The 16153-nt window shown below is 36.5% G+C and overlaps 1 protein-coding gene across 3 annotated transcripts in view; it reads left to right on the top strand.

The window, feature by feature from the left end:
• Dhc62B (Dynein heavy chain at 62B) overlaps positions 1 to 15229 on the top strand; it is a 112776-nt gene extending 97547 nt beyond the window's left edge. For 2 of the 3 annotated variants that reach the window (XM_074142796.1, XM_074142797.1), the window contains 8 exons: positions 396 to 738; positions 2431 to 2641; positions 5084 to 5362; positions 7320 to 7556; positions 7992 to 8180; positions 8956 to 9264; positions 12741 to 12970; positions 14000 to 15229. In XM_074142796.1, the coding sequence (XP_073998897.1) occupies positions 396 to 738; positions 2431 to 2641; positions 5084 to 5362; positions 7320 to 7556; positions 7992 to 8180; positions 8956 to 9264; positions 12741 to 12970; positions 14000 to 14258 (2057 nt within the window). In that variant the 3' untranslated portion in view covers positions 14259 to 15229. The remainder of the gene's footprint in view (positions 1 to 395; positions 739 to 2430; positions 2642 to 5083; positions 5363 to 7319; positions 7557 to 7991; positions 8181 to 8955; positions 9265 to 12740; positions 12971 to 13999) is intronic. The other variant, XM_074142798.1, reaches the window with a different exon arrangement.
• Positions 15230 to 16153: the final 924 nt, after the last annotated feature.

The raw sequence follows: 16153 nt of genomic DNA on the forward strand, positions 1-16153 counted from the left end.
GTTATAAGACTAATTTTATATTTTAATTACAAAAAAAATTATTTGAGTTTATGTATAATAAATAAGGGAGACCACCAATAGCGCTAAGTAAATCAAATAATTTTATGACTTATGATCTTGATGCACAACTTCGGAAGTTGAGTGGGCTCGAAGGACACCGTTACCGAGTGACTCTGTCAGATTTTCAGAAGACCACAAAAGGTATAGAAGCTGGGATCTTATAATGGGAGGCCAACAATTTGGAATCCATTTTTGAGAGAGCTTAGGCAAATATGCTGCAGTCTACCAAGCGGAAGTTGTGGCCATCTATTTGGTATTAAGGCATAACTTAATGTAAGAGGAAGTACTGTATGATATTCATATCTAATATTTACAGCTCTAATCCCTTGTTACAGGATTCCGAGATGACTTCATCCAGAACATAGAGGAATGGAAAACATTCTATACGAGTATGAATCCAACGACCGAAGAATTGCCAAGCGCTTGGCGAGACAATTTGACATCTTTCCAGCAATTAATACTTGTACGAATATTTCGTCCGGACCAGTTAATACATATGATCGTGGAGTTCATCACAGACACGATTGGCTTGAAGTTCGTGAAACCGCCAGCGTTTGACCTTCGCAAATCTTACAATGATTCAAATTCGAGGTCAGCACTGATATGCATCTTATCACCAGGCGTGGACCCTATGCACTCGCTGTTACTCTTCGCTAACGCCATGAATTATAATACCAGGTAATGCAGTGAACTTCTGACTTCATATTATTTCTGACGATCTCGCTCAGTTGGAAAGAGCAAGTATTGCGTTCCAGATTGTTTATAAATTGAGTTCACTTAATAAATATTTTGAGATTTACTGAATTAGAAAATATTTGAGCCCAAAAAAAAAATTATAAAATCTAGCCCACAGATTGTTTCAAGGCATCTTTCTGCCAACTTTTTGATCTTTCGCTCATACATTCCTTGGCTTTCCAATCAAAACTCATGCCTCCAGTTTCAGGCTGAAATTTAATTTTTTGTCGAAAAAAAACCGCGCCAAGGAACTGCTGTAGTGGGTCGAAAAACACACAGCACTTGACACAGGCATATTCAGTTATAATTACTCTGCAGTTAATAAAAATTATTGCTTCATACATGATTTTTTATTGCTTTTTTATTTGTTCCTTCTCCAAAAATTGACATACGAGTAAATTAATAATTTGATATCAGTGAAAAGTCGGTTACGCAAAATCCCAGTTTTCTGCATTTACACCCCTCTGTTCGGGGTAGGGTTTTATTAAAAACAAAAAAAAATCCGTATGATCTTGAAGCTAAATGCGCAACTTTTTCTGAAATTATGAGACTCCTTGATTGATTAATCATTGAAAAAATGCAGTTGAAAATTTTAACAGAAATCATCGAGAACGAATTTTTTAGACATTAAAGTAAAAATTTCATTGTTACAAGAAACGTTTTGAGGCTCTGGGTTAAGCAGATTTATAGGAAATTTAATGCTCTTTCGTTTGGAATAAGCAGATTTGTAGTAGAATAAAGGATAGAAAAGTAATGACCGTTTTTATGGCGAAAAACACGAATATCGACGGAAAAGTTAAAAATGCAAATATCTTAGACACTATTGAGAATTGGGCCAAAGTGAATAGAATATTTTTTGTTGCATTTGAGCTGCTGAATCACCTCCCGAAGTTTTGACCACTCCTCCGTATACACCCTGTATATTATTTCGGCATCGAAAAGAATATACAAATATGAGGGCCTTCACCATTTCATAACCTAATATCCTACTTTTTCCAAAAATAGAATGCATTTGGGTCTCAACAATGTTTTACGTACTAAATAGAGGTGGCTGCTCTGGATTAATTTATTTTCTGATGAGTGCATCTAATTTTAAAGTGTATATTATTATGCAATAATTTCAAGTAAATTGGAATAGTGGCTAAGAGATATTACCATTGGACTGAGGAAGGTATTTTGACTATGAACTTTTCTGATGCCTTATTAAACGTTTTGGCATTCGACTCAACGTAATCCCCATATCATTCACAAAACAATGAGAATGTGAAGGGTTCCCGCGGTGTAATCAGAGCAGCGCTTAGATGCCATAGAAATGTTCAGCTGATCAAGAGATTACTATGCTTAGTCTGCTTTATTGGTGACGGAAGGGTGTAGAGCAGATGTGGCCAATCCACAGCGTGGTAAATAATTTTTTGGGCCGTAAGATTCATCCTAAATTCACAAAATTTGTCTATTATCTCTAAATGGAACTGATTGACTTAAAATGTAATAATGAACTGAAACACACTTTTGATACTTCGGAATCTTTCATGCATGATTTTTTTTCATAAAACTTTATTCACTCACTTTCAAATAGAATCATTTAACAGTTTATAATAACTTGCAGAAAATAAATTATATGTATTTTGCTTTAAGGTTCCACTTGGTATCTTTGGGCCAAGGTCAAGGGCCTAAAGCTGAAGCTCTCATCTCTAAGGCAGTGAAATCAGGAGACTGGGTGTGTCTGCAAAATTGCCACCTTGCCTTGTCCTGGCTGCCCAGACTAGAGCTCATCTGTGAAAGCCTACTGACGCAAAAAGTCAGCAAGTCCTTCAGGTTGTGGCTGACCAGTTATCCAACGGAAAAGGTATGTAACTCATTCTGATGGCAAGGCTTTAGAAGGTGAGGTATGTACGAGGTGTGTTCAAAAAGTAACGGGAATTTTTAAATTTCGCGGGTTTGGAGAGTCTGATTGTAAAATTTTTTTTTTTATTATGTTGGTACACATGCCCCTGAAGTACGATAAAATTTTCAGTAATATTCAATTTCTTAAGTGGCAGCCGTTAAGGTTAGACGTGTTTTTCGAGCTTGGCGATTTTTGTTTGTTAAAAAAAATGGATCAAAGAATTTGTATTAAATTTTGCGTAAAAAATGAAATAAAGTGTAATAAAGTGTGTGAAATGTTAATAAAGGCAAAGGTGAGTCTGCTATGAGTAAAACAAGGATTTACGAGTGGTATAAGCGTTTCCAAGATGGCCGCGAAAACGTTGAAGATGACGAACGACCTGGACGTCCAAGCACATCAACAACCGATGAAAACGTGAAAAAAGTGAAAGAAATGGTTATGAACGATCGCCGAATCACAATCAGAGAAGTCGCTGATGATGTTGCCATATCAATTGGCTCATGCCATGATATTTTTTCGGATGTTTTGGGTATGAAACGTGTGGCAGCAAAATTTGTTCCAAAATTGTTGAATTTCGAACAAAAACAGCGGAGAATGGAAGTTGCTCAAGAGTCACTCAATGAAGTCGACAACGATGCAGATCTACTGAAACGTGTTATAACAGGTGACGAAACATGGGTTTACGGATATGATGTCAAAACTAAGGCTCAATCGTCCCAGTGGAGGCATTCTGGATCGCCAAGACCGAAAAAGGCTCGACAAGTGCGGTCGAATGTGAAGGTTATGCTCACTGTGTTCTTCGATTTTAATGGCATAGTGCATCATGAATTCTTGCCACAAGGTCAAACAATCAATAAGGAGTACTACCTACAAGTTCAACGCCGTTTGCGTGAAGCAATCCGAAAAAAACGCCCGGATTTGTGGCAAAAAATTCATGGATTCTGCACCACGATAATGCACCATGCCTGTTCGTGAATTTTTGGCCAAAAACAAAACTTTAACGATGCCCCAGCCTCCATATTCGCCAGACATGGCTCCATGTGACTTTTTTCTATTTCCAAACATAAAGAGAACATTAAAAGGCTGTCGTTTTACAAGCATAGATGACATTAAAAGCGAATCGCTGAAAGAGCTGAAAGCTATCACAAAGATCGAGTTTCAGAAGTGTTTCGAGGATTGGAAAAAGCGCTGGCACAAGTGTATTGTATGCGAAGGGGACTACTTTGAAGGCGACAATATTAATGTAGATGAATAAATAAATATTTTTTTCAAAAAACGAAAATTCCCGTTACTTTTTGAACACACCTCGTATACCGTTAGCCGAGCACATGTGTCCCGAGGCATGGACGGCAATACGAGTTTTACAAAATAATAACAGTGAAGTGGGAACCTTGACTTTAAATTTTCTCAACTCAGTCTACGACTACGAAGTGTTTTTGGATGAGTGGGGAAAACTAATTATGCATTTTATATATTTATTTTTACATTTTTTATGATCCAATTGCTTTAATGAACATCCTCCTTGAATCCTTCATTTGGAAACAGGTCATTGGAATCTACTTTTACTTGAAGATTAGGTCGTTTTAGCTAGAAGCGAGATACAGACACCAACTTCATTTTTTCAAATAGGAAGGTGTGGATTTTATTTCAGAAATAGATTCCTCTATTTTAGTTAGTCAGGCTTTGAGTCAGTCTTTGAGAAGTCAGTCTTGGAGAGACAGTTTGGAAGTGACAGTTTTTGAGAGAGTCAGTGTTGCGGAGTGCTTCAGAGTTAGCCAGTTGGGCAGGTAGTCAGTTAGTCAGTAGAGCTGTGTTAGTGCAGCTGAGACTAGTGCAATTCGGTGCAGTGCGGACCAGTGGTCAGTCGTGGAACAGTTTTGCGGCGTTACGTAGTGAGTAAGTAACAGTAAACTGTTGTGACTGTTGTAAATGGTAACTGTAATGAATAGCGTTAGCTGCTAGTAAACGTTAATGTGTTAATAAATCAAATCACTACTTTTAAGTTTAGCGAGTTTTATTATTTATCAAACCCACACTTATTAAATTAACTAGTGGCAGTCATTAGTTATAGGTAAAGTTTTTAATAAAAGGACAAAAACATAACAGTATGTATCGTATTAAAACGATTCCAGCTCTTGGCTCTTATTCCAACGCTTGGCCACATTGTCCTTGCCATAAAACTCATTGTTTCATTTAAATAAATAACTACTTAGTTCATCAGTTTCCATCCAATGCACAAAATAAACAAAGAAATGAAGTTGCAGATCAAGCTTGCCTGTGTGATTAAATAATTCACTATAGAGGGTTATTTAGACTTTGTAAGGTCTCATAACTCTTATGGCATGAATGGAAGGATGATGTTTCTTTTTTATCCTAACTTAATATTTCAAATTTTATTTTCAGTTTCCAAATCTGATACTACAAGAAGGGGTTAAAATAACCAATGAAGCACCAACTGGTTTAAAAGAGAATCTACTGAGGAGCTATAACTCGGAACCGCTCGCATCGACGGATTTCTACGAATCATGTCCAAGCCACTCGAAAGCATTCACTAAGTTGTTGTTTGGAATTGCTTTCTTCCACGCTGTTGTACAGGAGAGGGGCAAGTTTGGACCCATCGGTTGGAACATAGCCTATGGTTTCAACGAATCTGATTTCCATATATCTGTAGAGGAACTTCAGGTCAGTTGACAGTTTTAGGTCACAAATACTTGTTGTCAATACTGATGAGAGGAAATAACATATATTGTAGATAATGTTGGTAGCAAAATTTTTACATACACACAGCATTGCACGCCATTAGGTTACGTTTGTTTCATGAGTATGTTTTATGGCAGTAGCTCTCTGTAAACGCAACTAATATTTAGTACAAATTTGAAGTTTTAGAAGCATAATTTTTATAAGAGAAAAGAAGTGAGAGAAAATCGAAAAAATGAAATTTATCAAATATCAGATTTTGAGTATTGTTCATCTTTTTTTTTGTGTGAACCTAAACAGAAAGCTCACCAACTTTTATTGTTAATAATGCAAAAGAAAATATAATTGTTAATAAGTATAATTAGCCTTGAAGATAACGTAGGCGCTAGGTCGAAAGCTTGGCAAAAAAAAATGTAAAAAATTATGACTGGATTTGCAATATTCTTTCTTCCCAGCATATTTTGATATCTCGTTTAGATATCTCTTTATAAAATATATAAAAAAATTTATATATAAAAATAAGGGATAAAAAATTATCTTTAAAGTTTGTTGACTTTGTTGTTTGAAAATAAAACATCTGGTCTGAACAGTGGTACTTGTTCTTACTATACCGTCTTCAGCTTCAGGCTCCGATTAACAGTATTACTCCGGATTGTGGTATTTTGGCAATGAATTGCATCCCTAATTATTACAGAACTTAGTACCATTATAATATACTGAAATGTTATTTAAGAGGAGAACCCTTCTCCCTAGAATTCCTCTAAAAATACTTTACAAGAAACATGTTTCGAATACACATATGGTGCACCTGGATAGTGAATATGAGAAGTTTAAGGGTAAATATAATAGCTGTTTTCGAGAAGATCGCAAAAATTAAGTTAGATTAGATTAGATTAAACTAGGGCGGCCTCAAGGCCTATGCCACTGCGACCTCTTTGGATCTATTGTGGCTCCCCTCACTTTAGAGCTCACCCTCCAGACCTGTCCTTTTAATCAGTCTCTTAATGCTAGAGTGCGACTCCTGGGTAAAGCTCACCAGGCCTTGGTTTTTCCTCCCCGAGAAGTAACATCCTTAGCCCAGACGAGCCCCTCACACTGACACAACACGTGCAGTGCCGTTTCCTCCTCTTCCTGACAGAACCTGCAAAGGCTATCATCTGCCAGGCCCATGCGATGCTTGTGTTTCCTGAGCCTGCAGTGGCCAATTAATAAGCCTACAATCATCCCCTTATCAAGCCCCACGGCCTTGACGGATTAATTCTGCAGTCAGCCTCGGCAAATAGCCTTTAACGAAATCCTTCGCTTGTCTCTGCCCCGTGGTGGCAAGCCACCACTCTTGAGACCTACTCTACACCCATAAGTTAATGGCCGCAGTCTTCACACACCTCGGAACCCTCAAAACAGGGTTCCGGGCCAACGAAGTGTCCCGCAAAGCCTTCCCGGGCCAGTAAATCTGTCGCTTCGTTTCCCTTATGACCTGAATGCTCAGGTACCCAAACCAAAAATACCTTATTATGGTTGCTAATTACCTTCAGGGCACCCAGACAGTCCCAAACCAGTTTTGAGTTGACCTGGTAGAAACTAATAGCTCGTAGAGCAGCCTGACTATCCGAGAAAATTACGACCTTAGAATTAATAATTCCTCGCCCGTTAATCTCGGCAGCACAGAACCTAATTGCAGCTAGCCCAGCCTGAAAAACTGTAGCTAGTTTTCCTAGGCTAACCGAAAATCCACGTTTCGGCTTCACCCCGTACACTCCCGCTCCCACACCCTCCTCCATCTTGAAGCCATCAGTGTACCACATCAAAAAAAATTAAGTTAAAATTGATGAGTTAAATGGCTCACTTCTGGTTAGTTGATCGAAATCTGATGATACATCCTCTATTGTGAAAGATTCTGTACACTCGTTTTTATATTAAATAACTGAATGTTGATTTACAGATGTATATACAAGAAAACGAACATACACCCTACGACGCCCTCCTGTATTTGATTGGAGAGTGCAACTATGGCGGTAGAGTCACCGATTATTGGGATCGCAGGACGCTGAACACTTTGCTGCGATTCTATGTTAACCAGAAAATAGTATCCAAGAAAAACTTCAACCTGTGCAAGGAGGACCGGCAATACATCATGCCTACTGTTTACGGATATAAGGATTTTGTCTTCTTCATTGAGGTGAGTTGATTCCTTTAGTTGCGTCCAACATTAAATTACAATTTTTTTTTTTGTTACTTTCTTGGAGGTTTCACTTCAAAAATGTTTTCTTTATTCATCTTAAGGCTTCTACTTGCATATAAACCATCACTTTGTTAAACTTGAACACATCTATGGGCCTACAATTCCACGCATTTCCCCTGCCTCCTACTTTTTTTGCAGGAAAAAAAGTTATTAAGTAAATCAGTCAAAACGACAACCCAGCTCAGCGTACCCCATTAAATTAAACACGCTATGCTCCTACAAAGAAACGCACAGATAAAAGCATAACGCGTGTTTTTGGAAACCAAAACAAAAAACGACGTTTGAGTGAAAATACGCAAAATAAATTATAAATAGGAATTATTTTTTAATTAGAATAATTTTTAGTGATTAATTTTCATATTTTTGTTGCAGAACTTGCCAAAGGTGCCATCCCCGGTGGTGTATGGCCTACATAAGAACAGCGGCATCACCAGAAACCAGCAGCTTACTAACGAACTACTCACGAGCTTCTTCCTAGCCACAGGAGAGGGCGGCCAAGCGGGTAGCGGCGACAAGAGCGAGAACATACTCATTCAGCTGATCGTCAGCATTCTCGAGAAGGTAAATACATTTCAGAGAATGACTTTCTCAAGCTACTGGTGAAAGAATCGTTACAAAAAGCGGGCAAAAACGAGTTTACAGAAATTCTCGCTCTCGTTCTCCTTCTACACTCTATACAGGGTGATCCATTTAAAACGCACCAATCGCTAATAACTTTTTAGGAAAGCAAAATTTCGAAAAAACTCACGAAGTAAACTGTTGTTTTTTTCGGTCTAGTTTTCAAATTTTCCACCCCCGATGCTGTATCTTCATTTTTAGCGGAGTTACGGCTAAAAATCTGTTTGGAATTTCATAAGGACCACTGGTTTTGACTATGATTATGAAAACTACATAAAAAAACTGTGAAAAATGACATTAATCCCATTTTGATATCCCCAATTTTAGGCGAGATATTTAAGATCAAAATTACAATTTTACCTATTCGTGAACGGTTTTCGATATTAATTTTCCACCAGAAATACACGTTTTGGGAGGTCCTCTGACTGCAAAAAATGTTATTGTTGACGCAAGTAACAAAAATAATAATAATTGAAGATTTTAAAACATGTAGTGTAATGTAATGGTTGTGGGTGAATCAGGATAAATTTGTTTTATCATCAAATAAAAGCAACCATATTATATCATGGTAATGTACCCAGTATGCAAGACTTCTTGACCTATGATTACGGTATGAATATCTTGCTAAGAATAGTACAAACCTAATTTTGTAAATTTAAGACGTTTACCGTACTGAATTCTCTGAGTATAGTGAGTTTTTCTATTTATTGGATTGCAGCTTCCAGAGAACTTCGATCTGGACAAAGCCATAGAGAAGTACCCAACCACATACAGCGAGTCCATGAACACCGTACTAGTACAGGAAATGAAGAGATTCAACGATCTGTATGATGTAATCAAGCATACCTTAAATGAATTGTTGAAGGCCATCAAAGGCGCCATAGTGATGACGTTAGACCTAGAATCGTTAGCTAACTCGCTGATGATTGGCCGAATCCCAGCTAACTGGGTTAAATTCTCATATCCCAGCCTTAAACGAGTTGGTGCATACATTGCTGACTTCAGGCAGAGGTTACTCTTCTTCCATGTAAGTCCACGTTCTTCCGCTATAATTAAATTTTTCTGTTTCTTATTTTTCTCTTATCACTGTTGAAAGAAATTGTACTTCTAAGTTCCATACTACCCGAGAATGGTTCTAAAGATTACTGCACGCTACAGGAAGGTAGCCAGTGACAGCGCAGGCTCCACAGAGAGAGAGAGAATGCAGATCAAGCTTTAAGATTGTTTACGCAGAGCTAGACACGCTTCCAAGTCTGCTTTTAAATTACGTACATTCAAATCAATTGAAAATGTCTTTAGATTCGAAGTGCTGGATAATATTTCGGATTCATCAGAGATTGATTAATCAGTTTGGTTTAAAGAATTTGACTTCGACTAAGTTTTCGACTCACACTGCATTTACTTTATGACATATCGTCGGTACCACGCCAAAACCACGAAACTGCAAAAAGTAAGTTTTGAGTAAAACACATTTAAAGATTCTTTTAGCTCTGAAAAATCAGGGTTTCAAATTTAAAACGTAAATTTTATTTTATATTTTTTATTCGAAAGAATAGCTTTTAATGATGTTATTTTCGTTCATAATGTTTACTTTAAAACAACATATATTAGGGCTTAAATGCACTTTCGTGATTTTGGCATTGTGATTTTTGCGAAGGAAACACATTCGTAAGGAATTGATAAAGTAAAAGGGAACTATTATAAAACCATTGTTGTTAGGTAGAATTCAAAATGTTTTTTATTCAGATCAAGATTAATGTACAGTTCCTATACGCTAATTGTTAGTCGTCATATTCCGACTCTTCACTTGCATCAGGTTCCGGCAAATTATCCCTCTGAAAATCTGATGCCTTCAACGTTAACATGTTTTATATTTGCATCACGATTGCCATCATCACTGCTTGAACTGTCTTCTTCTGAAGGTACATAATTTTTATCCTGGTCGAAAATATCTACATCACCAAAAGGATCTTTAGATTCATCTGATTCAGATTCTATCACTAATGGAGCACACATAGAAAGTATCTTCCGTGTTCTTTCACTCATGGTTAAGCGTTATCAAAAACAACATGAACACAATGATGTAAACATAACATTATTAAAGCTAAAGACCAGCGCGGTCTACAGGGAAAAAAACGATTTTTTTTCCAATTAGTCCATCTTACCATGCGAAAAACACGAAAGTGGTAGATTCGTGAAGTACTCTTGAAGAAACACTATGGCAAACTCGCGAAAGTGGCATATTCGTGAATTGGCGTGGGGATCCTGTAGTTTTCTACAGACTAGTGAAAATATGAGTTACGATTTCAGCAACATCGACTGGTGCTGCAGATTCGCGTCTTTGGCAGAGTGAAGTTGACCAAAAGCTAAGCAAAAATCTGTATTTAGGTGAAAATGGCCAAATTGGCAGATTCGTGGTTTTGGCGTGGTAGCGACGATATGATCTCACCACAATAATTCTTTAGCGGTATCTGTGTTTGGTACGAATCACTTCAGCCAGCATGGCCAAGTTATATTTAATTTGGTCGTCCCTAATAATTTTTGGATGACTTTGTGTTGGTATGTCTCTATGCTCTCTAAGATGTGCATACGACTTTCTTCCCTTCCAGTATGTAACAGCATCAATATGTTGGTTTTGTTATTACTTAGGTTTTGGTTTGGTCAATGTTTGGACTTGTACTTGTCCGTTTTTTTAACACTAAACCTACCACACCGGTCAATTGACCGTTTTTTAAATTTGGTTTACATTTTCTAATTACAGCGTTATCATACCACCATTAAACTTCACGACTTTTCCTAAAATATGTATTCAATTGTTTTTTTTAATATTCACTTCTTTTCCTAATATTTGATTTTTGAGAAAACTTTGTAGTACGTCTTAACTACCGCGACCGGTCATTTGACCGGCTGAACATTTTCATTTTATTTACTCATTTTAATATTTAATTTTGTTTATTTTATTATTATTATTTTTTTTGTAACAGAATTCTCTCGAAAACTCAATTTGATAATGCGTTTATCGGATTATTGTTTGCATGTGGTGCATATGAGGCCAAAAATGTACATTTCCCTTTTGTATGGAACAAAAAATAGGGACGAGCATTCTTCTCAAACACTGTGAGCAGAAATGTATAGACGGAAATTTTGAGGTTTATTCGAGTGGATCAAAGAAATAATCGTTTACAAACCGATAAATATGCTTTGATTTCTAAATTTTGGGACAAATTGGTAGAGAACAGTCAAAACTGTTATAACCAAGAGCATGTATCTCTTCCAAGGACAAAGTCAACAAAGTTCCCTACAAAGTCAAGATGCAGATTTACTCAGTAAATGCCAAATAAACCCGACAAATTTGGTATCAAATTTTGGCTAGCGTTCGATGCAATAAAATGCTTTCCATTTTTGGGAAAAACGTGAAAGCAAAGAACCTTATAGTTCCGCTTGGAGAGTTTGCAGAAATGTATACAGCTCGTGGAAGAAATATAACCGTGGAAAATCTCGGAGATGGCCTCAACAAATAGTTTTCAATATCCTAGACTTAGCCCCGGGATAAATGCATGGATTTTGTATAAAAAACTACCGGAAGTGAAATTTCAAGACAAAATTTGTGTTACCATTGCAAAAGCACGACAAATATTAGTACACGAACAAGTGGTCGGAAAATAGCCAAATAAGATACTGCAAAGGCAATAAGACTAAAAAGTGCTGTCTAAACTATAAAACATACGTATGCGGGAAATGTGCAATTGAAAAGCCTATAATTATAAAAAATGATGCATAAAAGAGTAAAATCTACGAGATTTATTTTTAAACAAAAGAAACTATGCTTTTTCATTGTTTAATAATTATTATCTTCATTCTAAAATAAGAAATTTAAGTAATTTTAAAGTCCGGTCATTTGACCGGTCTCGGTAGGAATAGTTATGCATAAATGTCGGTAGGTTTAGTGTTAAAAATGTTAGTAGTGTCACTGATATTTGTGCGGATAAAATCAGCGACTTCAACCAATTTCTTTTGAGTGGTTAATAGATTTCCAGTAAGCGATTAACTGTTATGAAGAAGGACGAAGAAAGCCTTGTTTGAGTTCAGTGGACATCAGCTGAAGTTCTCATTCAGCGCCTTTTTAGCACGGCTTGTGTTTGCTCACCTATAGGATAGACCAACAATGAAGAAGTGACTTTCACTTTGATAATCTATCCTTTTTGTGTTCTTCACCCAAATACAGCTTCCTTCACCCATCTTCATAGTCCATTCCTTATATTCCTTACTTGCGCTCGTTCGTTATGAGTCAGGCTTTCTGCTTTTACCATTCCTGCTGCGCGACAGAGTCCTCAGAACAATACTTGGACTACATTGTGTCTGTGACGCAACATATAGGTTACTTGTAACGCTTATTTCCAACATATCACCGATTGCCTGCCACAACTATTTCAAATTTTAACTCAGATAAATGTGATATTTTCAGCATCAAACTTTGAACTTTGAAATAGAGTCTATTTTCAGAAATGGTATCAGGAAGGCAAGCCTACACTGTTCTGGTTGTCCGGCTTCTTCTTCACGCAAGCATTCCTCACTGGAACACTGCAAAACTATGCCAGATTTTTCAAAATACCAATCGATCATCTAGATTTTGACTTTGAAGTGTTGAAAGAGGATAAGGTGGACACGCCGCCTAGTGACGGAGTCATCGTCTTTGGACTATTCATCGACGGAGCTCGCTGGGAGAAGCAGATGTAAGTGCTTTTAGGAAGCTTTAAATTAAGCTTTATAATTGTAAATTAATGGTGTGAAATGATGATATGATTTTCTCTTACTGCAGTTATTGGAATTAGTGCTGATAAATATTCTTCGAAACTCGTTCAGCTATAGTATAATAGGGAACCGTTTGTTTCAGCTCAATTTAGATTATGATGTCTGGATGAAAAACGTGACAAAAGCGTCTCTTCTATGCCGGGTACATAGCCACCAACTTTAGGTCAGCGATAATCGCTACCTTGCCTCTACAGTGTTCTACCACTGCATTTAAAAGATCTGCGGTCTTGGTTTAAAGTGGTCTTCGATCTTACAAATGTATAGCCCTCCACCTATATAATACCACCTTCATAATATTAAGGAGAACTATAATCTTGCCTCGAAGTCCACAAAATCAATGCTACGAGTACAGATCTCGTACATTAAGGAAATCTGAAATCTTGCCTCTCTCAGTGCCGCAAGTCAGTATCTGCACAAATCGCCTACATTAACGCTGTCCCTACTGTTTATCTACACTGTGAACAAATTTATCTCCTTTATTAAGGAGAACTGTGTAATCGTCCTTTAAGTTGCCCTAAGTAAAAGCCATATACAAATAGATCCTATGATATGGGAAAATAGTACCTTCTCTAGAAAGTCATTGTCAAGTCACTAAGTTGTTAAGATCCTACAGAAGGAAGAAGCGCAACTTTGACCCTTGAGTGTCTCAGTCAATACATTATTAAGCTCAACGCCTAAAAAGGTACGTGAAGAGCATTGCTAGTACTTTAAAATTGAGGGTAATATATTTTCTAAAAGTGCGACATATTAAGAATAATGTCCGAGGTTTTCCATTGAAATGGAACATGACTGCAAAGATTTCCATTAATTGAATCTTACCTAACGAAACTAAAGATTGAAGAATATTTGTCAACAGCAGTTGCTTTTTGTCTCTAGTAATGCAAGGTGGTGAAAGTGATCATTCAGAGTTTTGCTAAAAGAATTTGACAGTTTTGAACGGTTTTTTGCAGACATGGCCTCGAGGAACAGTACCCACTCATATTGACGTACAATTTGCCATACGTATGGATCAAGCCGATGAAGCGAGACGAACTGGATCGTGGTAATCGATACTTAGCGCCACTTTACAAGACTTCCGAGCGCAAGGGCGTGCTGTCGACCACAGGTCATTCTACCAATTTTGTGCTGCCCATTCTACTTGACACAGAGAAGCCAAGCGAACATTGGATCAAGCGAGGAGTCGCTCTGCTCTGCCAACTCGACACGTAGCAAGAACTAAATTGTACTGCTTCGAAATTTAATAAATATGTTGTAAAAATCTATGTTTATCTCATAGGCCAAACTAGACAAAAACATCTCCTGTTCTGGTCTTTTCAGAACTCTTGATTCAATTAAATTTTCTATTGGCAGCAGGACTACAAGTACTGAAGGGTCACTTTGAGAGTAGTTTAACATGCAGTTTCTTGTAAATAAAACTGTTTTAAATAAAAGTACTGGTATTTAGCTAGTTAATTACTAAGGTGAGCCAAATAACCCTAGGTTGTTGAATAAAAAAAGAAGTTATTGCTAATATTCACCCATCGTGTACTCCTTAGAAAATGGATGTCTGTCAACGAGCTATTTGATTCAACCCCGAACCATCACTGGGGTAAAGAAGCACAGAATTCTTGAACTAGATTTTCTCTGTTAAACTAAATTAAATCTCTGATTACGAAAGAAGTAAGCCATTGATCGCAACAAATGACCTATCCGGGCTAATGCCAGAGAAGAAAACAGCACAATTCCGCGAGGTTCTTGAACTTTTTTAATGGTTCACTTTCAATGAATAGAATCATTCATTATCGTGTTGAAAGAGCACTTCAGGGGAATATTTTATTGTTCTCTTAGCCAAAGCTGCCTATACAGTTAAGAAAATATAATCGGGGGGTTCCACAAGTGTAACTTGCCACTCTAATTCTATAGTACATTATTACTTCAAAGCTCATTCATTACTTCGAAAACTCAGTGTATTTTTGTGAAGTAAATGATTCACTAGAAGCAAAGTAGAATGATGAATATTTCAAATAAGCTGAGAGTTTTTATTTTGTACTGTCATTCTATAGTTCGAGAGTAAGAAAAATTCGTAGGAGTGTCCATGACGGTATTTTGTAATTACGTTTGAAGATTAGATTAGGTTGAATGGTGAGGCCAAACCTGTAGACACTGGTGATACGCGAAAAATAATCAATAATGGCGGGCATAAAAAATTAACAAAAAGAATTAAAGCATAAAATTATCATAGAAACGGTTTTTCCTATAATTCATAAAAATTAGTTTAATTAATAATATTATACAGTAAAGTTGTTACTATGTATAGTATTAAGGTTAGTCTGTTTCAAGATATACGAGATTTAACAGGATAAAAATTCTCTTTCACGGAATATTTTCCAAAACACAAATGATAATTAGATTGCAAACCCCTTCTATATAGAAAATTAAGAAAAAACTACATCGTTATCGATAAAAGATAAAGAAAATTGAATAGAATTATCATGTGGCAGAACTTAAATGATAACTATGTAAATATCTGCTTAAAGAGACTGATTGTAATGAGTAAGCTCTATCCAAGCAACATTAAACTTAATTGGTACTTACAGGTAGTTGAATGCTTACAAGAAATTAATTTAGAAAATTGGGCACAAATATAATAATCCTAAAGAAGAACTCTGTAAATTAATTAATAATTTTGAATAGAAAAATATGTACGCATTTTTTTATTTAAAAAAAGTTTTAAAACTAAGATCTTACACTTTACAAAGTTTATTTAGTGAACTTGAAAACCTTTGTAACTGATACATTGTATCTCTATACAAGTAAAGATAATAATAGTAAAATAACACACTAGGAATAACAAATTTCACGAAATACAATCATTTTTACGAAGTGGTACAGTTTAGCATGATGTACTTCAAAATGGTACGCAAGCCAAAAAAAGGTTGGGAAACGCTGCTGTAGACTGTAAGTTGCTGCTACCTGTTGGCAATTCAGTAAACTAGACATTCACAAATTGACCGACAGAACTATCATAGGACAGTAAAAGCTAAAGCGTGAGTGATATTATCAGATTTTTAGTTCTTATCAAGATAAAACAGAACTATGCATTTATCTCGAATTCTGAAAATTAA

The sequence above is a fragment of the Rhodnius prolixus genome, unplaced genomic scaffold, assembly GCF_049639745.1.
Source record: "Rhodnius prolixus isolate KJV_2025 unplaced genomic scaffold, Rpr scaffold_12, whole genome shotgun sequence".
NCBI lineage: Eukaryota > Metazoa > Arthropoda > Insecta > Hemiptera > Reduviidae > Rhodnius > Rhodnius prolixus.